Source organism: Misgurnus anguillicaudatus, chromosome 10 (assembly GCF_027580225.2).
Source record: "Misgurnus anguillicaudatus chromosome 10, ASM2758022v2, whole genome shotgun sequence".
NCBI classification, from domain to species: Eukaryota; Metazoa; Chordata; class Actinopteri; order Cypriniformes; family Cobitidae; genus Misgurnus; species Misgurnus anguillicaudatus.
Genome location: NC_073346.2, coordinates 40,928,499 through 40,952,782, shown reverse-complemented (window position 1 = coordinate 40,952,782; position 24,284 = coordinate 40,928,499). Strand labels below are relative to the sequence as shown.

The 24,284-nt window shown below is 37.2% G+C and overlaps 1 protein-coding gene across 3 annotated transcripts in view; it reads right to left on the bottom strand.

The window, feature by feature from the left end:
* The window catches only part of cdk14 (cyclin dependent kinase 14), a 141,001-nt gene that overhangs the window by 53,021 nt on the left and 63,696 nt on the right, over window positions 1-24,284 (bottom strand). For all 3 annotated transcript variants that reach the window (XM_055211573.2, XM_055211575.2, XM_055211574.2), the window contains 2 exons: window positions 19,222-19,284; window positions 6,336-6,459 (listed from right to left, as the gene is read on the bottom strand). In XM_055211573.2, coding sequence (XP_055067548.1) covers window positions 6,336-6,459; window positions 19,222-19,284 — 187 coding nt within the window. The remainder of the gene's footprint in view (window positions 1-6,335; window positions 6,460-19,221; window positions 19,285-24,284) is intronic.

Here is a 24,284-nt window from a genome sequence, read left to right as displayed (position 1 = left end):
CCACCCGACTCCCATCAAAGGCTTCATCTAACAACACGTGAGGGAATACTGAACCTGCAGTGTTCCTCATGAGTTCTTGAGGTCTGTGCAGACGTTCACTGCAGACACACATTAATATAGACGAGAACACAGGAGAGCACTTGAACACTGCTGAACACTAACTCTGGTGTATGTTTACTGAATACACAGGGTTTTACTGTAGTACAAAGCACTGCGCCAGTAAACATGTCTACGGCCTGTGAGAATAGATCAAGGTAAAATAAGGCCTACAACATTTCTACAAACACAAGAGAGCAAATTTATAGAATTCTGCTTTTGCTGAAAAACAATATTTAAAGAGCACCTATTTCATTGCTAAAACAAGGTTATTCTGTAGATTTTGTATATTACATTGTGTTTGTGTGGTTTATGGTTAAAAAACACATTATTTTCCACATACCACACATTTTTGTAGCTCCAGATATCCCTGTCTTCCTCCCAAAATTTTGTACAAAACTTATCGATCTGCAAAGCGCTGTGTCCCTGATTGGCCAGCTAATCTGTACGTTGTGATTGGCCTGGACAGCCGGAAATGTGACGCTACTTACCACACTGTAAAAAAATTCTGTAGAAATTACAGTATTACTGGGTATTACTGGCAACTAGCTGCCAGTAACTTACTGTAGATTTTACATTTATGTTATTTACTGGCAACAGTTTGTTCAAAGTTAAATGGACATTACAAATTTTCCGTCTTTATCGTCTACAGTAAGTTACTGGCAACCAGCTGCATAATAACAGCTAATTTTTTACAGTGCATGTTTGAAAGATTCACTCGCAATGCTAACAGGAGTTAACCCAGCAAGCAATTTTGGCTAAAACAAGGTTATATTTGGGCTAAAGTCTAGATGTCTACCATACCCAAGAATAGACGATACGTATACGTTTAAAACAATTGAAAGCAAATACCTGAACACTTGCTGACTTTGCTTACATGTTTGAATATCATACATCTTCAAGTTATTTTGGCAAAAATGGCATGTAACCAAATTTAACCAAGTTATTTAGGGTAGAAGTGGGTTACTCATAGCCGGAATAAACTGGGTCTATAGTTAGCCGTCATTTCAATGTCTCGGTTTTTGGTTGCTGGAAACTTAGAGGCTGTTTACACTTGGCATTAACATGTGTTTTCGTCGATCGGATCACAAGTGGACGACGTTAATGCCAGGTGTAAACGGTGTTCAAAACGTTTTGAGCTCGTCCACTTTCGACCACTTTCAACCACATCCAGAGGTGGTCGAAACCACTTTCGATCGGATCATTTTGGAGTTGCGGAACGCACATGTGGTTGAATGCGTTCGAACAGCCACACGCGACCGCCCATTTATCTAATCTGAGGTATTAAACACAAGTTTTACGTCTTTTTTGACTTCTGGCGTGAACATTCGGTGAACAGCGCTATTTTTAGCCTTTCATTGATAAAATAAGCGGCTGATCTCCGTAGTTTCGTTTTGAAAGCGTGTGAAAGTTGCGCGATTCTATTTCATTAATTGCGCTGAAAATTCAAAGAAAGCTCTTACATACTCATGTACAAAACACTGTGCAGCATGTTTACTAGCTAAACAAGCAGTGCACTCCGACATAATATTAGTTTGCGTCCATATAAACTCATAATTACTCCCGCTCGGGTTTGAATGACAGCAGAGAGACTCGCCCACCGTCTAACAGACCACCCCCTCATAGTATTCAGCACAGAAGCGGTCGAAAGTGGACAAAAGAGACGGATCAAATACCCGGTGTAAACATAATGTGTCTCTCTCGTCCACTTGTGATCCGATCGATGAAAACACATCTTAATACCAAGTGTAAACAGCCCCTTAGAGGCTGAGAATCTGAAGCGTGAGGAATTATGATAATGTCAGTCTTGTCTACATCATCAATCCCAGGACGCAAAGTGTTCCCTACAATCTGTGTGTTTGTTGTAGTCCAAGAAATGAGATTTACGTTGGAGACGATAACTTGCGTCATTGTTTACTTTGGGGTTTGTACCTTTTGCATATCGTTAACATGTACTAATACACACTTACACATCAAAGAAAATGTAAAATCGTGACAAAACAAAACAAAAGGAGAAAGGACAGGTGAGTAGCGAGGATTGAAATGTGATGGTAGGGATCTAACTATGTATTTAGAATTTACATTTATGCATTTGGTAGACACTTTTAAAACTATATATAGATAACTATAACTTTTATAGATAATTATAACGATAACTATAACTATATTAGCGGCTGTCAATAGTTTATCGTTCATCAGTTGGAAAAAACTTGCTCAGAAAGTGACCCCAAACAATATTGTTCATTGTATCTTTATCATTATAGTTGTGGTGTGAACCCCGCTAGACTTTTTAATATACCATTTTTTAAAACAATAACTTTTATAGTTATAGTTATAATGTGAATGGCCCTTTACTGTGCATTCAACTTACCGTATTTTCCGGACTATAAGTCACACTTTTTTTATAGTTTGACTGGTCCTGCGACTTCTAGTCATGTGCGACTTATATGTCAAAATTATTTCATATAAACCAAGAGAAACCATTACTGTCTACAGACGCTTTATGCTGCTCCTGTATTTATGTAATTCAATGGATTCAGTGATGTAGAATGACTTCGGGAGCTCAGTGAACTTGATTTGGCTGACGTATGCAACCTGCATATGCGACCTCCAGAGGATGCAGCTTTCTGTTTGAGAAACGGTCACTGTCAGCATAAAGTTAAGTTTCTGGCTAAACCTTTTCCATTACAGTGTGCATGCATTATATTCAGTCTTTTACTGCATGTGCTTTTTTGTTTGGGCTTCCAATAATGTCCGTCTACGCGTTGCGATTGTGTGTTGATCAGTGTCAGAAGTGACTTAGCAGATTAAACCCTCACTCAGAGTTTACATGATTTTATCTCTGCATGTTCTTGATCAAGAATAAAAATGGCTATATAATTTCTGTTGTAACGAATTGGACAAATATTAAAGATTTAAATGGATTTAAACGTTGTTTGGTTAAAAGTAAGCGGCTAAAGTTTAGATTCTAAAGTGAAAGTAACAAAAGCGGGTCCGTTAGCGCCCCCTGCAGGCATTTGTTATAATACATAATGCTGGGTTTTATTACAAAGGCTACTTATTACTGTCTTTACTTTTACTTTATTTGAACAAATGATTATTGCATCGTCATTGTTATGTAATTTTAAAGGTTATTGCTAAATTGGGTCTATTTTTATTACCAAAAATATCTAAATACTTCATTATCAATTAACAAAATAATTGTTAAGGACAATCCTTGATTAGTTAAAACATTTAAAAATAATGTGACTTCAGTTTCCCATTCATTTATTTTATCATTGAGGATTTTTTTAAAAATTGAAAAATCTCGTCTCGTCTCATGAACCCAATCTCGTGTCTCGTCTCGTAGATTAAGTGTCTCGTCACACCCCTACTGTATATACATCATTTTTTGATATGCGTTAGCTGAGAAACAAACTCATTACCGTGGCTTTGCTAAGCACCATGCTTCAACAGAAATATGTGAAAAACTTTAGAATAATCTACACAAACGTTGCAAAGGTTACATAAAATGTGACATTACATGTTAAACGTCAATGCTGTCTGTTCTTACAATAGATGAATAGTGCAGTTTAAATGCATCTCATTGAGTGCATTACAGTACAGACAAACACTCACAGCTGACTGCAAAACATCAGAAAGATTAAAATTGAAAATACAGCTATTTATATCATCGACTATATAAACCATGTGACAGCAGACATGTTTGAAAGGATAAAGATTCTGCATCCAGTATACACAGAAATACACTTCATCAAGTACAGCAACTGTTCACTTCACCTACACATGATAAAGTCTTACTACACAAGAAAGCAACTAATCACGCGACAGCAGCACACTTGTGAGGACAGGAGGGGCCGTCGAGGGCCTCTGGTGACAGATCGGCTCCTAATGACCCCACTGGGGCCGCTGGCAGGACTGCAGGACTACTGTAGCGCTGAGCCGTCCAGGCGGAGAAAAGGACCATATGCTGCAGACCGCCGGTCCAAATGCCTCTTCAGCAGCTGTTTGAGGACACGGCGCCACCAAAAATACACTGATTTTGGCAGAGCGGAATCTGTGTGTGTGTGTGTCAAGAGACTCCCGCTTGAATCACTTCGGTCCTAATTGAGTGGAAGAAACAACGTCCCGACAGCAATCTGCTGGTCAATCTGTCTGTCTGTTTGTCTCGCTCACCGCCTCTCTAGCTCTTTGTTTTCTTTCTTTCGTTCTGATTGTTCTTCACCTTTCATCTGCCGCATCTGACATCTCTCTGTCTTTAGCTCTGATTGGTCTTCATTCCTTCATATGAAAGCTCAATCAGTCGCAGCTGTCTGAGGTTTAACTTTTACTACAACAGAGATGACTGAAGCACGCACACACGCATACACGCACACACGATTATTTTCCCATAATAACCCTTTCTGCCAAAACAATTAGACATACATAAGTATTACCACAACAATACAATTATAATATAAGAGTGCATAACAAAAAAAGTTTGATTTGTTTGTGGTCTATAGATGAATATTAAAACTGAACGGATCTGAAATACATTTACTTTTAAATGTTTGTTTGATACAGTAGCTTTACTTAACCTAATTGGTTGAAATGTGGTTGCTTAGATCAAAAAATATTAGTAAACAAGTGAAATCATTATATTAAATCATGCTGTATGTTTAAAATATTTTTTCAATTATTTAAAAATATATATTTATTTATTGAGATTTATGAGAATCTTGGTCAAGACCAGTTAACACTGCCACAGTATAATAATGTTTGTTAGACATAGATATTATAACAAGGGGCGTAGCACAGGATCATGGGCCCTATGTAAAGATACTTTGCGGGGGGCCCCATGTCACTTTTTTAAATGATAATGTAAAATTAATAGTATTTACTATATTAAAATATATAAATATTTTATATATTAAAATATATATATTAAATATATTAAAAACGTGCTTTGCATCGTTTCTAGACAACCAGTAAAATCAAGTCCAGTGGGTGCATCGGTGCGCTCCTGGTGGGAGGCGTCTACATCTAGATTCGTGTCAAAGGAGCGGAGAACTAGAAGTAGCCCTTGAGCAGGACTGTCACACAGATCGCACAGATATAAAATAACATTAATAATAAATCTAAAATGATTGTCGAGGGCCCCTCACATGCCAGGGCCCTATGTATTCAGTCACCCTTTCTTCTCACTTACGACACCCCTGTGTGCACTGCTGCTATTACTATGAATAAGGGACAATGCAATGGCCGGTCTTGTGACTGAAGTCCCACCTTCACGTTGAAAGAACCAATCATCAATCGATAAAGACTGATGTTTCTCTGGGGGAAGGAGTCACTGTACAGTCAAATGAGGTGCTTGATAACCTGTGCGCATGTACAGTAGCTGAAGCCAGTGGCGGAGCTAATTTTAAAAATAGGGGTGGCTAGGGGGGCCAAGGCTACTTTAGGGGGTCCATTTAGTCCATGAAAGAAAACGTTTTGTAACCCTGTATCAAAAAAGCATGAATAAATCTCATGATTGCTGATTACTTTACATTACACATTTAAGACTTCAGTCTCGCATGACTGAAATAACTGCCTGGAGGAGTTGCAAACATGGCCGCCGAGCAGGGCTGGACTGGTAATCTGGCATGCCGGTCAAATGTACGGTGGGCCGACGCACTTGGGGGCCGGTCAAAATAATATGACTTTATTTATTGGCCAACGACCTGCCCATAAAGCAGGGACAGTGGCCCATTGGTTTATTTTCCATACTGACACTGGGCTGGCCCAATCATCTCTTAACAGGCTCCACCCCTCCCCAGGGCTGGACTGGGACAAAATGCCAGGGCCAATTTTTGTCCCAGTCCAGCCCTGCTGCCGAGTGGCACAACATTCCTAAATGTACTTTTGTATATATGAGTGAATCAAATCAGTCATCATACACAAAGCAACATCTCTCTATACTGTTAAAGTAAAAATGCTTCAAAGATTCTTCACAGTAATGTCATAAAAACATTTTTGCTTCCTCAAAGAACATCCAGTCTGAGGTTCTTAGAAAATCATTTCTTTATACCTTTTATCATCTAAAGAGCTTCATTCACTGGACCGAGTCTACCCATAATGCATCATCAGACATATTGATCAACAATACATAAGATGTACACAGTCTAACTAAACATTACAAAATATAGAAATGTATTCCTGCATAAAACCATATGTAACAATGGACTGAGAAAAACCTTTAAAAATACAAAAGCACTTACCGAAGTCAGCCAGTTTGAGTTCCCCCATCTCACTGATGAGTAGATTTTGCGGTTTCAGGTCTCTGTGAAGGATGTACCGTTGATGGATATACGACAGACCTCGCAGTAATTGGAAAAGGAAGAGCTGTGGAGAACGAAAACAGTTTACATCAAATCACAACAGTCCTAAGTTAGGCAGTGATTATGTACATTCAAGGGCCTTTTTATACAAGATGTTATATAAGTCTCAGGTCTGCCTAGAATGTGTCTGTGAAGTTTCAGCTCAAAATACACCACAGATCATTTATTATAGCATTTCCAAAAATCCACTTTTTTAGTGGGAGCAAATATGTGCTGTTTTAAAGTCTGTACCTTTAAATGCAAATATGCTACGAATCCCAATCATTTACCGACAGACAGTGAGCACTTTTAGTTAAAAGAAATCTGATTAATACAGTCTGAGACAATAGTATCTCACTATTGAGATATTGTGGACAGCGTACAGCTCACTGAGGGCGGAAACTATGGTAATGTGGGTGGGGCTTTATCAATGTGACCTCACATTGATAAGAAAAGGATTGTATGAGGATTAAAAAAGGAGTGGGTGGATTTTTTTCATTGTAGGCTGGTTGTGTTCCAACACACATTTATGTCCAAACACCTTGTAAAAGTGGATTTTGCATGATAGGTGTCCTTTAAACCCGAGGCAACGGTATGGAGTTCAAGTGTACGGGGAACGTGCAAAACACCTCGAAGCATCGTGTATCATCTACAGACACTAAATGCCATTTCCATCCATGACACACATACAAATCAATATTTAATTTCAAACTTAGATAACCAGAATTCATCAAATCAAAATTGGATGGCAGTAAATGTGATTCTCCATCTAGAGATGATATTTGTCCCACCTTCCATACTGTATATAAACCAACGTCTGTATATGATCTACTGTTATTTGGCATCTATTAAGAGTTATCATCTGGATTCTTCTGCTGAAAGGCTTTGGTGTTTTGATGGCCAATGCTCTCCTCGAATCAATCAAGAAGAGAAATCATTCTGATAGACAGTTTGAGTGAAGAATCAATACACAAAACACAAAACTGAAGCCATCCGCTCAACCACTTAATGTCTCACATCAATCTGAAGAGATGAAGCGTTGCCTGTTTCTCTCCCCTGAAGAAATTAAAATGCCCTCTCTGTCAACCCAAACCATCACAGTGTTAGGTAATTAGGAGAAGAGTCCAATCAGAGATCAGCGTCTACATTGGGGTCATATGTGAGATATTTTTCAGTATAGCATTAAAGCTCTGAAATGAGCAGGGGGTTAAGTGTTTACCCACATCTAACAAAAACTATTTCTCAAAACCCTCCCTCCTCATTAAGAGACTGCTGAGAAAAACGCTGCTTGTGTCTCTTTTGTATCACGCTTAGCTAACAGCCGCCGAGGGAAGCATCAATGAAATCATCCAATGTGACATTAACATAATATTCCATAAGTATGTTATACTGACAGATGGCTCATATATTCAATTATTCACAATATATAATTACAATAATTTTGTGTATTATGTTCATGAACAAAAATTATCAACAAATATTTTTATAAATTATTTAAGTTAAAAACATGCAACAATGTTTTAAAAGAGTTTAAAGCTGGTCATGCATATAGAAGATCCATAAATTCAAAGAGATATTCTTTCTAAAAGTGAAGGCACATCCAGGTCTTTCTAAAACGCACCCCCACGTATCTACATCCCTGTGTGAGAAGATTTGCATAACACCGCCCAAATTTATATGCAAAGAAAGAAGGCGTAACTTTTATCATCGCTTGTTGTCGCTGCTGCTGGCATGTCGTGGAGATGCTGTGCTTTGGGAGCTGGTCACCACCATGTCATCCAAAATGTTGATGTCTTTCTTTGTTCAGTCGAGAATAAATTATGTTTTTTGAGGAAAACATTCCAGGACTTTTCTCATTTTAATGGACTTTAATGGACGGCAACACTTAACTCGACACTTAACAGTTTTTTTTCAACGGAGTTTCAAAGGACTCTAAACGATCCCAAACGAGGCATAAGGCTCTTATCTATCGAAACGATTGTCATTTTTGACAATAAAAATGCACTTTTAACTCTTTCGCCGCCATTGACGAGATATCTCGTCAATTAAGAGAGAACGCTTCCCCGCCAATGACAAGATTTTTCGTCTTTCCGCAATACCACTATTATCCACCAGGTGGACTTCCGCAACTTATACAACCCGGAAGTAGCGTCTCACGTGAAAGAGAAAGAACTCCGTGTATGTTTTAAAGATCGCTCTGCATCTGATCTCTATCAAAAGTCCTTCGCAAAAATGGAATTATCTCAGTTTTTTGCTCAAAATTGGGTGTTTTTGAAGAAACCTACACATATTTGAGAGGTGATTACAAGAGAACTAATGAAGGTAGGATGAAACAGTTTTTTTTTTGTTTGAAAGCAGAGGGTCTGTTCTTTCATCTGATATATTGTTTGTTTATATATTTAAAGAACATTTTCTGGAAGGCATTAAACTTTTGTGAAAATCATGAAAAATGCTGCCAACCTTTTTTAAAAACGCTGGCGGGGAAAGAGTCAAACCACAACTTCTCGTCTATCGCCGGTCCTGGAGGGCTGAGTACTGCAGAGTTTAGCTCCAACCCTGATCAAACACACCTGATTAAGTTAATCAAGGTCTTCATGTTCACTAGACAATCACAGGTGGGTAAGTTTGATTAGGGTTGGAGCTAAACTCTGTAGTGCTCTGGCCCTCCAGGGTAAGATTTGAATAGCCCTGCTTTAAGGTATTCGGCCAATCACAATGCACTGGATATCTGGCCAATCAGAGCACGCTGCACTATTCAGTATCATTACGTTTCATAGAGAGGCAAAAATAATGTACGATATTTGCTAAATAATTTTTTGAGACTTAAACTGCGTTAACACATTACACCAAATACACAAAATAATTAGATTTTAAGCAACGTCATATGACCCCTTTAAACATGGCTGTCGATCAGATCAAAGCAGTAAACAGACAGAGACTGGCCTACAGAACAGAAATCTGACTGCCCATCCTTAATATAATAATTGAGTTAAAACTGCCTATCTGGAACAAAAGAGAGAGAGAGACAAAGAGAGAGAGAGAGACAAAGAGAGAGAGAGAGACAAAGAGAGAGAGGGAGGGAGAGATACAGATAGCCTCCAGACATACACTGTCCAATTAAGAGCCAAACTCAATGTAATCAGATAGAGAGATGACATGGACACATGTAATAATTCTGAGGAAAGAGATAAAGTCCAGCAGGACAAAAGAGTAGGTTCAGATGTGAGATGGGATGAGTCAGAGCAGGATCTGATCTATAGAAATCAGACAGTAAAATCAATATGAGCGTGCTGGAGTTAAGAGACATCTGCAAGGGGATTAACAGCCAAATGTATATATTCTCAAGGAAACAGCAGTAGAAGTGAGTTAAAGCTGAAAATTATAGTCAACAAACAACAAAACACCACTGCTGCAGTATTAACACAAATATATATAGATGCATGCCAACTTTAATCTTAGTTTGCTTGAAAAAAAACATTAAGAATTGAGCACACAACTAGGAAACTAAATGAAAAAGCTGCACAATTACAGTCAAAACCTATTTGATGTTTAATGTATTCAAAGCAGGTTTGAGGGATATTAATGCACATAAATACACCAACACGTACACATGAGTACACAGACACATGTGCATGCACACACACAGAGGCTACACACGCATACACACATGTATGCGCAAAAACGCATGAATGCACACACAAACACGCATGTACACATGCATGCACACACATGCACTAAAACAAAGGTTTCTTTCATTACTTCATATAAATAAGGATTCATTTAACTTCTCTGATTTATTATGAAATTGAATACATGGCCAACGGCAGCACTCATGTGATGTAATGAGTATTAATGCTACAAGCCATTCAATTGAAATAGATATTTAATGTCTAATAACGCTCTGAAAATGAGTGCAATCTATCATATATATGGAAATAACAGAATAATAAAACATCCACATGAACTCTTATCTGATTATGATGTCATTCATGCTGTCTGATCACTATTACTAAAGCTTATAATCATCTGATCAAACAAATCTAACATCTATTCAACTTCAGCAAGCAACTCGACAAGAATCGAACACTTTTTACTGTTCAGAGTTATGAAGCTTACACTATAACTTTCACCTGAACGACAATAAAAAAATCTCAATGCAATCTATGAGGGAAAATCTCATATATTTACACTGCAGGAGGGACCGAGACAAATCTACAGAGCAGAATATCATAGACACACACGAGACTATAAGTCACCACAGTAACAACCACCCAGAACACCCTAGCAACTGTACATCAACACCCTAGCAACCAACTAGAGGACCCCCAGCAACCACAAAGAAAGTTTACTAGCAATGACAAACAATGCTTTACATTTTCTTTAAAGGGGACATTTAACAAGACTTTTTAAAGGTGCCAAATAAATCGTTGGTGTCCCCAGAGCGCATATGGGAGGTTTTTGCTCAAAATACCCCACAGATCATTTATTATAACATGTTAAAATTGACACTTTGTAGGTGTGCGCAAAATTGGGCCGTTTTTGGGTGTTTCCTTTAAAATGCAAATGAGCTGATGAAATGCAAACACTTGAAACTTTTGAAACTCAATTGTGCTGTCAGTTATTTTCTTTCTCTCTGCACTAAACGGCAGTGTCGTGGTTGGATAGTGCAGATTAAGGGTTAGTAATAAGATCCCCTTCTGACATCACAAGGGGAGCCAAATTAACAAAAGCAATTATATTTTGTTAAGTGAAAGACATCTCTATTTATCATAAATAAAACAATATTAAAGACCAAAGTGTGGATCAACTGTTGTGTGCTATTTATATATTTAGATATTCACATCAATTCACAATTACATTTTTATGTTTGTTAAAATGTTATCAGTTCATTATGTTGATGTCTTATCCAGACCAAGTGGTCATCTCATATTTACAGTGCTTCTGATATCATATGAATGATGCATGAAGAGTTCATCACTGATCTGTTTTACCTGATGTCAATAGTTTCAAAAACCAAAAGAGATAAAACCCATCACCATGAAGAAAGACAAAGTAGAAAAGTAGACTGTGTGTTGGGCAGAATTGCTGCTAAATGAAGCAAGTGTCTAACATCTGCTGAAGAAACAGAGCGACTCCTCCACGAGAAGAGCTGAGAGATAGAACACAGTTGGGTTTTTAATGGGGCGTATCTGTGATCCATCAGTATCACACCTGCTCTTCAGTTTAATGGATTTATAGTGATGACACTCAGAGATCTTGTGTGATCTTCACCACATGAAAAAAAGAAACTGGAAATTGGAAAACGCCCTGCTGCATGGACCGCATTTACATCTCTAGAATTCAATCTTTATAATGTTGCAGCAGTATATCAAAACCATATTAATAGACATTTGGAATTAAACTGTAAAACCCTAATACGTTGACTGAACTCATTTGATTGAATAAACTTGTTTCCTTAATTCAATTAAGTAATGAGTCTCCCAAACACTTATATATTTAAGTTCATCAAACTTGGAGTTTGTACAGTGCAGTTAAACAATTAAGTTCACTTGGTGTTCATAAAGACTAAACTCAAATTGTCATTTAACTTTATATAACAATGTGTAATGAAAGGTATTCGGGACTGACTCGATGTCAATCAATGAATGAAGTTTATTCTCCATAGACGCACACAACAAACTGCACTGTTCACATGTATCTTCAATATACTGGAGAGAAATACAATGAACAAAATTAAATTATTCAGAGTTTTCAGGTGCAAGGGCTTATGGGTATTCCTCACAGCACTTTGAACTTTTTTTTTTTTAAGCAAATTGCACTTTTTATGGTTTATTGTTTGTGTAAGTTAGATAGTTAAGTTTGTTTTATTAAGCTAAATTTAAATCATGATTGCTTGACATTTTTAGTACAAACAGCATTATAGCTTTCAGTGTAGTCTACATATTTACTTGAAAAGAATGCAGGGGAATCATTTGAAAAGTTGAATTATTTTATTATTTTTGTAAGATATAATGCAACAACTAAAAGAAAACATCTCATAGACAAATGCACAGACCAACAAATAATAACCAGGATTATAAAATTCTCTCCATCCACTGAGCCCAATTATTTCATTACTCCATATTTAACTTTCAAGTACTTGTGTGCTGAAAATGCCCAAAATTCACTGCTGTTTTGTTGGTTAGTGTTCCTCTGTTGAAAGCTGTGTTTCTAGTGAAGAAGCTTATTGTAGACGCCACCAAATTAAAGGATTACTCCACTTTCTTAAAAAAATTAGAGCTGTCAAAAGATTTAATCACGATTAATCGCATACAAAATAAAAGTTTGTTTTTGCATAATATATGTGTGTGCACTGTGAAATTATATATATACATTTTTATTGTATATATAATTATACATACAAATATATTATGCAAACACAAACTTTCATTTTGTATGCGATTAATCGCGATTATTCTTTTGACAGCCTTTAAAAAAATAATAATAAGCACTTTTAATGTAGCTTAAAGGATGATCCCAACCAAGGCATAAAGGTCTTATCTAGCAAAACAATCGTAGTTTTTTACAAAGATAAAAATAAGAACTTTTAAACCACAACTTCTTGTCTTGCACTAGCTTTGTGACGCAAGGTCATGCTGGCACATCACAAGGCTAGTGCAAGACGAGAAGTTGTGCTTTAAAATATTTATTTTTATCTTGGTAAAAAACTACGATTGTTTTGCTAGATAAGACCCTTATGTCTCGGTTGGGATTGTCCTTAAAGCTGCATTGAAACCATAAACTATTGAGGTCCACTAAAGTCACTATATCCTGGATTTTTTTTCTCAAAAAACTTAATTTCTTCTCGACTGAACAAAGAAAGAAATAAACATTTTGGATGCCACGGGGGTGAGTAAATTATAAGGATTTTTTTATAAAAGGGAACTATTCCTTTAAACCACCTTTTCATCCAAATATACAAAAATCATACAAAGCTCATCATGAACTGATGCAGTCATGACTAGATATACGGCTCTTTTCAGCAAATCGGGGAATTGAAATCTGACCGCAAAAATCCTTCCTCATATCAAATAACTTCTGATGTGTTGAAATATGAACCAGATGAAGACCAAACTGACCTCAGATCACCTCAAACGACCGCTATCATACACAATAAATGAGAATAATGGACCATTAGTGTGACAGCACAACTATTTCCTATAAATGCTTTAAGCACTATTTTTTATTGGGTCTTAAAATGTAAAAGTTTTGCTTTTTAATACAACTTATTTTTAAAACAATCCTCTCATCAGCTGTAAAAGTGCACTTACACACTTAAGAAATAAAACCTCGTCTGTCATCATTTAATCACCTTGTGCCTCTTCTTTATCCATTCAACACAGAGATTTTCTGTGAATTCCCATTAAACATAAAAATAAAATTAAAGTACTACAATGATAATTGTAAATCATTTTGTAATATAAATGTTTAATATGTTGCATGCTATGAATGCAGTGTAAGTTACTTTAGATCAATGTTTTCTCCAAATGCATCAATGCAAGCAACTTTCTTAATTTCAAATAAAAAATGTTTCTAATAAAAATGTGAAACTGCGTGTGACTGACTGGACGAATCCTTTAATTTTAATATTGCAGAGTCTTAATGTACTCCTCTCTGAAGGTGACAGCCGGCTGTCGTCATCAATTAATTCATTTAAGCAGACTCATTAGAGCGACCTCACACATGGAGTGAATCAATGATTCAAGCATGCAGTCTCGCATAACAAGGACTTGGAGAATATCTTGTTATTTCTAGCGTAAACACAGCACATGCACAGGAGGTCTGCGGTTGGACGGCGGCCCAGAAACAAAGTCTGGTCAGGGACGTCCGTCTCCCCCACCTCATCTCTCTACCGCTTGACCAGTAATTACATTAACAGCTAACGCCGCCAGCGTTCCCATCGAAAGGATAATTCCCTTCAAACCTCCAACAGAGAATCTAATGGCTTTTATGAGTCAGATTGGTGAATGGAGAGAACAGGCAGCACAAATAAATCTGGTGAAGGTAATGGAGAAAATTAAACCTGTGTGGCCCGTTTGCTTGTGACTCTGGCAGCTAATCTCCATTTAGTGTCTATTCTGGATTGTTTGAAGATGAGTGCAGGATAATAAAACAGCATCTTGTGTTAAAATCAGATGGATTGAACACAAATTGTGTTTATGGATGCATTGACTGCTATATAACTCAATATTCTCCTCCAGATGCACACAGATTCATCTGACACAATGTTTGTTTATTACTACAGAATCTGAACAATCATAACAGGACTATATTTTTTACAAGTCTTAAAAAACGTCCCGGTAATAACTGGTGCCAGGTTTAGTTTCTACTTGCAGAATGAAACATTGTTTTTAGCATGTTGTGTTTTCTTTATGTCTACTTTAAATTGTATTCAATCTGATCTTACATTGATTAAAAATTGTATAATATAAGTTCCTCATTTAAAAGAATTGTAATGATTATTCTGTCATTATTTACTCACTGTTGTGTCATTTCTAACCTTGTTTATTAGTATCTTCACTCACATATCTATGCTATGGACCTGTAGTATAATTTCAAATATAATTCAAAGCACCGGAGTCAATTTTTCCTCATATACTGTACCACGGTCACCACAAACAATGCTCTGGTGCTTATTTTTTATTTAAAAGGGTTTCGGGGGTGCGGTTTACAGAAAAATAATCAACACCCATGATACATTTCTCAGCCAATCAGAATAAAGCATTCAACAGACCAATGGTATAACCAACAATTATCTACAGCAGAGGTGGCCAAACACCACAAAACAGTTTAACAGTGAATGACTGAATCAGAATGAATCAGAATGACTGATTTGATGCAGTACCATCAATGTTCAAAAGATGTCGCTAACTTGAAAATGAGCATTTCAGGCGGCAACAAAATAGAAAAGTAAACACTGAATGTTGCGTGTTTAAAACAGAATGGGCAGCAAAATACTTCACCAACATCAAGCTGATATGTGTTATTTGTGATTTTTAACAAACACTGCTTATCTCTTTTTTTAACATCATGGTGATATGTTAGCCTGGGTGCCAGCCCATCTTAGCCCCGCCCACAAGATTTTGTAAACGGGAAGATGGGTCTGGGGTTTCTCCGTTGAGGAGCTACTATTTTAGGACAAATGCTGGTCGAACCAATCAAATTGTCAGGGCGGGCTTTATACGATGATGGATAGATAATCAACAGTAACGTAATGAACCACGTCACCAAAGAGCGCGTGTGTTGAATGGCTGCCGCTGTAGAGTTCAGATGTGTGGATTCTGACATTGAGTCTGTTCTAAAATATATCGACAGAGCATTGATTTTAAAAGAGGAACAGAGAACCGCGAGCAGGGCATTTGTTGATGTCCTATTCGGCAAAAGTTGGTCGCAACTGAAAAGGCTAACGTTATCACGGCGATGCAACTCAGCGTGCACGACGAGATGGATATAATTAGCGGCCGTTGCCAGCTTCTTTTCGGAAGCCCGGAATCGTGGTTGCTGAATAAGTGGAGGGACATGCTAGGCTCCAATATTTTCAAGCAAACGTACCGGTAATGGGTATCGTCGTGGATGAAGTTCACCTAACGTACAAATGGTAAGAGATAGTCTTACTCACTTAGTAAATACTTCATGTTGTGATATAAACAAAATGTTGTAAACATAATAGGTGTTGATGTACATTCGCTAACTCAGTATAATCACAATGTTAGTGTCATAGCGAAATAACTAGCAGTTCGGTCAGGCTGCAAAGACGTAATTTCAACATACGTTACACACTCGGTTGCTCTGATTGGTCGTAGGTCTATCCAATTGAGTGCAGAGGCATTTTTCGGTTGAGACACGCCTCATAATTATAGCTCAATGGAGCGGTATCAGACTCAAATTCTGACTAAAATTGAGTATGGCAACGTCAGGCTAGTGATATGTAATAATTATCTAGCAAAGCACATGAAATGATTTGCCCTTAAGAAAATGAAGCATGCTTTAACTACATTAAGCATATGTTTTGCTTTTATATTCAAAAACATGGTTTGTGTCTCAATTTGTTCACTAGCCCCAGAGGTCATGAATCAGTATATCGTGCACTCAGGTTTGGGCACAGGTTAGGACCCTAGCTCACTTGACATAGGAAAACTGTTCACTTATACTGTGATCTCTCTGAATTAATTTTTAAACAATACATTATATAAAAAAAAAACGCGTCATTATTCTCTTACATATCTGTGTATAAAATTGGAGAAATATAGTTACATTTTAAATATGAAAAAATATTTTACAATTTTAAATAAATATTATCATTTTAAATATTAAGTAGATTGTGGTCCCTTACTGTGTAGCTATGTGTGTTTGTATTTAAAACTAAAACACATCGTCGCATTTCATGAAGTTTATTGAGTTTGCTCAGTTGGTGAGCTTTAGAAAAGGTCACGTGATTTCCGAAAAGGGAACATAGGGACCATTGATGCTCACTGGTTTTTGGTTGCATTGTGGGAATTTTTAGGGAACGAACGTTCTAGTGCAGTGGAAGAATTTTGCGATTGAGCCAGCCCTTAAAATGGCCGTATTAGTGCCTTCACTATACTGAACAAGGGAGCTGATTGAGACACAGCCATGGTTACCACACTAATAAAATCATAGTTACTCTTCCTTATGATGAACTGTAAAATGGCTCACAATCTTACTATGCTAAATATATTACTTAAGACTGTAATACTTTGATGTTTTCTTCACACTTGAATGTATACACAGAAGTAGAGTTTTTTTTAGTATGCAGCCCTTTGCTTTTATTTCAAAACCTGATGTGGCTTTTGAGTATGAAAAGTTTGCCCACCCCTGATCTACTGTATAGTGAGCATATTTGTCAAAAATATCATAAAACCACAATAACAGTCAATAATGACACAATCTAGATTTTAGGCTAAATTACCCACTTCATCCAAGCATGTTAATGTGTATAAATGCAGGAATAAAGCGATATATCAGTCACCCAAAGCACTGACCTGTTCTTATGTACTTCAATCTACGGAGGACTTCTGATGGCGTGTGAGATATAGAGTTACTGTGACACGAGTATTAGCTGACATTGTGAACGTCTGTGAGAGCCGTATGCTGTCAGAAACTCAATAACACGCCAATGTGAGGTGAGATGACAAAATTACATCCTTCTGAAAATGGGTAGATCTCACTGTACATCAGCAGAAAGAGACGGCAAGCGCTTCAGGTAAATGTCTCTCTCTTTCTTTCCATCATATGAAGTCTCAATGCATTTGAATTTCAATGAGGGATGATAAATACTTTATTATGTAAATCCAAAGTCATATAAATGTGCTGCATTACATAAGCAACCTCATTCTCTCAATCTCTTCTTCACTGAGCTCTCTTATATGATTTCACTTTTACCAACTCACTCCTCAATTTCACAGTGACACTCAGGTTTGATTTTTAATTAAAGAGCCAGAAAATATTGATAAGACAAACACATGAATGTTTTGAAAGCCCCAGAGATGCAGCGTTAAAATAAATCTGTATATTAATCTGGGACACAGACAGAACTTCACAGTAACATCTGAATGTGTTTCTGTCAATCTCACTCAATGGCCTCTTCTGGGCAGCACTGACACATGGAAATGACAAAGATGAGAAAATATCGAGAGGGACGTGTTGGATATTAAAAAACACATTATTGAAGTATATTAGTGTCATCTGACAGACAGGAGGTTGAATGATTTCTTTGTGCTTGAGTATCACCTGAACGCTCACATAAACTTACAAATTTGATCAAATGTGTGGTCATCACTATACTTTAATTCATCAGAATTCATGCTTCAGTTCCTCTGCACACGTATGCTTTATCTGCTCTATTAAACACTGAAGACAGCATCACATTACAGATGTGTCTCCTGTGTATCGGCTCAGTGCTCGTGTAGCTCAACTGGCAGAGCATTGCATTAGCTGTGCAAATGTTTGTGGGTTAAATTCCCAAAGTGTGCACAAACAGAAGAAAGTACAGGTATAAAAAAAAGTGTCTGTCAAATGCATAAAGGTCGAAGGACCTCGCTGTGAGAGACAACCAATAATCAAAAGTCATACTATAAAGATCGACCCACTGCTGTTTGTTTTAGTTTAAGTTTAGCAGTCTGATGTGAATCTCTGCTCATGCACATGGTTTTGGTCATGTCATCTGTCAGCATGAAAGAGAAAGCCAGTAAAATGGGTCTAAACTGCAATTCATCGACTGGCCGCTAAAGACCCATAAACCTTAAAAATAACTTTACAGCAGAAAATAATATATTTACAGCCTGGTACAAAAAGTGTTTTTGGTGTATAAAGTTAATTTTTCCCTTCATTGCAACTGTGAAGGGGGTACATTTTTTGTAACTCATCAATTTAAATTATATGCATAATTAAGGGCGTGGCTACTTGAGTGACAGGTGAATTGCCGTCGAGCTAGATGGGCGTGGTTTTACCAACCAGTCACCTTAAGTCCACCCACATCCCACCTCTTTGCCAATTTTCAGGTATCCAGAAGTGACGCATAGCCAAAATGTTGATGGCAGGCTCCGCCTACTTCGGGCTTTAAAAATGCTTTTCACAAACCTACAAGTGATGTCACAGACATTACGTCCTTGTTTTTACAGTCTATGGTCTTAACCTGCACGACTTCTGCTCTGCTGCTGGCTTAAGAGCTTTAGTTGACTTAAGTTGAACACAGCATGATCGTCAACACAAACAGGTAAAGACTTACCCTAACATTGTCTGGATGGAGACCTCCAGGATGTTTGTCCATGTATTGACACAAATCTGTGTGCTGAACAGACAGAGAGAGAAAGAAAAGAGGATAAATGAGACAGATATGGAAAACAGGCTCTGTTACAAAACCTAATGAGACACTTTGCTGTCTACCTATTGCACTGTAAAAAGTGAAAAGTTGGATCAATTAAAAAAATTACTATAATTGGTAACATCTAAAAAATGTTAAAGGTATAGCGGAAGATTATCTTTTTCCGGGTGGATCATTAAGACTATTGGTCATCCCAGTTGTCAATCATTCTGGTGATATGTTTACGTAAGGCCGTCGTACGTGCTTGTCCCAAGGTTTGCTTTCTGCACATGGGCACTTTCAGGTGTATATGTGTGATGGTCTACGGTTTCAGCCATTCATTAAAGCTTGCGTTCTCAGCGTGTTTTTCCAAATGTCTGGGGGTCGCAAGAGAAAAAGTGTCTATGAATTGTATGACAAGAAGAGAAAGGCCTCTGAAGAAAGAAACAGGACCAGAGTGTTTTTGGGAGACTATTTCACACAGGTTGGGCTTCCCACTGATGCCTCAGACGCGAAGTTTCTACTCGATAGGTAAAGTTTGTCATCAAATCCATTTAAAATCACTGCTAGTAAAATCTGATGTAAGCAATGATTAGCAATGCTAGCCCTGGCACAAGTCACGAACCACACAGACATGATAAACATCTCAATGTATGAGCCATGCCAACAGCAACTTGTAAACAGAGCGAAGAGAAGAGGCTCGTGCATGCTCTCTCGTGCACACTTTAATAGGTGTTCCCTCTCGGGAGCAGGTAGAGTGTGGAGGGGCAGTTCTTTTAAAAAATTTGGGAAAGTCTTCCGCTTTACCTTTTATTTATTTTTTTCAACTTAAAATTTACATTAGTTTCACTTTAAGTTGAGTAAACTTACATTTTTTAGGTGTTACCAATTAAAATAACTTTTTAAAGGGGACATGTCAAAATAATTTTTAAGACGTCAAATAAATCTTTGGTGTCCCCAGAGCACATATGTAAAGTTTAAGCTCAAAATACCATATAAATAATTCATTATAGCATGTTAAAATTGCCAATTTGTAGGTGTGTGCAAAAATGTGCCGTTTTGGGTGTGTCCTTTAAAATGCAAATGAGCGGATGAAGTGCAAACAATGATCGCAATGATGGTGGTTTCATCCAATTGGATCTCAATTGTGCTGTGAATTATTTTCTCTTTCTCTCTGCACTAAATGGCAGTGCTGCGGTTGGATATCGCGGTATAATTATAATAAGAGCTCCTTATGACATCATAAGGAGAGCCGAATTTCAAATACCCTTTTTTTCACGTGCTTGTAGAGAATGGTTTATCAAAACTAAGTTACTGGGTTGTTCTTTTTCACATTTTCTAGGTTGATAGAAGCACTAGGAAGCGATTTATAGCACTTGAAAAAGTCAGATTTTCATGCCATTGCCCCTTTAAGTTGAACCAACTTTTTACAGTGTGCCTACATACACTGTAAAAAAGTTATTGACTTACATAAAAACTTACATACACTTATTGCACTTAAATGTTTAAGTTTAATCAACTTGAATTTATGATTCATTTTAACTGTCTTGACTAGTGAGGAGTTGCTATAAATTATAAAAATAAACTTAAATTATTAGCTTATATTAAGTGAATTAGCTTTATTTTTATCATTTATAGCAATTGATTGATTTTTTAAAGTTGATTAAACGTAAAAATTTAGTGCAACAAGGAATTTTCACCCTTAAAATGTTGCCTACATTAAGGTGACAGATTTTTCAAATAACAAGTAGGAACATGTTCTAGTTCAATGGTTAAAATATCCTTAAAAAATGTATTTGTTATTGTCTATGAATTTACAATCGGGGACAAAACTCTTTTGAATGTTTTCATCTTTTTATTGTTGTAGGTTTACGGAGAACCAAACACCAAAAAACGGGACTGTCCACGGAAAACGGGGACATCTGGTCACCTTAGCCTACAAAGTCAGCCTACTAGTCTATAAACAGAGCCAGAGAAGCATGTAAGCCATAAAATGCGGCTTCATGGCAAACAGGATGAGGTGAAGGTCATCTACAGAAAATTAATGTTAAAAACAAACCATTTCCAACTCATTTAAACTGAAAGTGATTCTCTGCAAGCCTGACCCCTTGATTGTCATTTTCTATGTGAATGTCAAAAGAATACAAAGAGACTAAACAGGCAGAAGTGTAGTGGACAGACTGACTAACACCCTGACCGTATCAAATGGAAATGATTTTCTGTGTACTGGCTCGGTCTCAAGCCCTCTGTCTCTTTCCAAAGCTTCAGTAATGGGATTGTCAGGGGTGCACGTGGCTTTGTTGGACGTGTGGCAGTGCATGTCAACAACATCAGCGGGAGAAAGATTTACCCACGACCCCCTTTATTCTGCCCACAGACCTGATATTTACAAACACCCACTGTTATCCATCATGAATAATGCAGTCATCCGCTTCAGCCACGCCTGTCCATCTACCGCTTCTCGTGTCAATCATAATTAACTGCTAGCCGTGGAAACTGAATTGATTTCCTTGGTGCAAAACCCTCCATTCGTTAGCGCTGCGAGTCTAAACGCCAGGCGCAGATGTGCGACGTGCAGCGCATACTGAACGTCTGAAGACCCGACTGCATTTTCTGACTGAAATAACTCTGATGAGATCACAGCGGTGGTCTCAGATTAATATCAAAGCTACATCTAGTATCTCTCGAAGGGCCGAGGATATCAATAGCTAAGATGTTGTCCAATCTTCATGTTTTGATTGTTTTCTTTGACGCCCTGCGTGTTAGTTCACCTTTCATGAATAAATCACACTGACGCCCTATTTCACACTCATCCAATTTAGCAAGAGGACGTCAATTTACCATTAACATTAACCAGAGTATCAACATATCAACAGTGGGATCTGAAATGAAAAACGGCACTACGAAATAAAGTTAATATGCGAATGCAAACCAACATCTTTTCCTACAGCGTTCAGATGAAAGCCTCTTACATAAAAGTTTATGACAGTACAGCGCACAGGTCAAACATTTACAACTCTTCAAACTATCAACACTTTCATCTTTCAAAAGTCTCTATATAAGTTTATTTAGTGTTTCAGATGGAGGTTAAAGTAAAATACATGGAGGTAACATGGATGTAAAACCTTGAGAGATGAAAAAAACCTTTTTTAACAGCTGTTCTTGGGGAAATTTCCAGTCCTTCCTTAAAAAAATGTAACCTTAAAGTGTAAAAATGCTTTATATGCATTTCTGTACTGATACTGATATTCAATGACATCTAGCAGGATAACAATAATTTTGCTCTGTTTTAGCACCGATGTTTTTTTCTGCCCCTTTATATTGCCAGGATATTATCTGCCCAGATCGTCACATGTGTTTGAAACATTGGCCAACGCACCAAAAGGGCAGAAAATAATTTATCTGCTTCTACTGATTCTAGGCAGATACATCACTGCATCTCTATTTTATATAATCCTATACTGTATATAAAATATTCCAAAAAAGCTGAAACTGAAGAACTGTGTCAATTAACTTTGAATAAAATCATATTTAGCTTAAAGGAGAGTCCTGTTGGAATTCGACTACTGGTCACAACTGGTTTAAGCAGGTTATGATGGTCTTCCAGTCATATTAATTGGCTGGCCTTATGATCTCCAAGCCTGACTATAGCTGACAAATGGATAAAACCTTTGTAAAGCATGAAAGTAGCCTGAAGTAGTTCGAGCCGGGTGAGCGGCTAACAGCATTAACACTAAAGTCAAGTTGAACTTGACCTTTAGCTTCTCCTGACCATGGTGAACCTCACAGAAGAACACAGACGGACTCACAGGTCTCATTAACAACACTGACATTTCCAGAGCATCATTAAGACGCGACATGGGACCTTGAAGAAAGCACTGTGACAGCCTGTAACTGTAATGATTTATTAAAGTGATCCTCACCTTCTTAAACCCAACACTATTCAACCACCAGGTCTCTCTCTCTCTCTCTCTCTCTCTTTCTCTCTCTCTACCGCCCAATAGAAGTCATGTTAAAGGAATAGTTCACCCCACATGCATGTTATTCTTTTAATGAAATATAAAAGAGGAATTGACCACGTTTGTTAACCATCTCCTTCATTAAAAATTCAACACCTGCTTTGGTTGAGTTCTCTTAAGCCCTTTTCACACAGAGATTACGGAAAATACACGGAAAATGCGTCCGGGATTTGTCTGGGATAGTTTGAGTTTTGGTTCATTCAGACTGCCAATGATTTTCTGGAATCTATGCGTGCATTCAAACACACAGTAAAGATCCCGTAAAGATGTGTTGATTTTTTCCATAGCATCTAAAGTTTGCTAATTTTACGTGATTTCTCTCTTGAGAAACCACACGTGTAAATTTTCGTTTATGATAAGATCATAAGTAGGGCCAGACAGAATCTGCTGACTTTTTTGCTTTTTCTGCTGAAATTTTATGGAAAAATCTGTGGAATTCTGCGGAAGGATTTTAATTGATTTTAAAATATATTAGAGAATTTAAGCTGTACAATTACCTTTTTAAAGGCTTACAATGAACATGAGTACACCAAACCAATGAGTCCTCTGAATTAAACTGCACCAACATGAACCAGATAATGTGCATGTACAGACAAAATTATATTTTGTATATAATAAAATGACATATATTATTTTTTATATAGTGTTATATATTATAGCAGTGTTAATACATTCTCATTATGAATTTAGCACGTATCAAGATAATTTCATTATTTTTACAATGCAATGTAAACTTTATATTAAACATAAAAAGAGCATTCGTATTGTAAACGGATTTGAAATGATGATGTGCTGAGTGCTGACTGTCGTGTCACATAGAGATCAGAGTCATGTGAAATCTCCGCTATAAGTTTTATTTCATCTCAAATATCAAATGATTCATGCTCTGTATCATTAAATACAGTCACAGCACACGCAGGGTTTTTTTTATCATCATGAATGTTGATCTGCATTTAAATCCCTTATTTT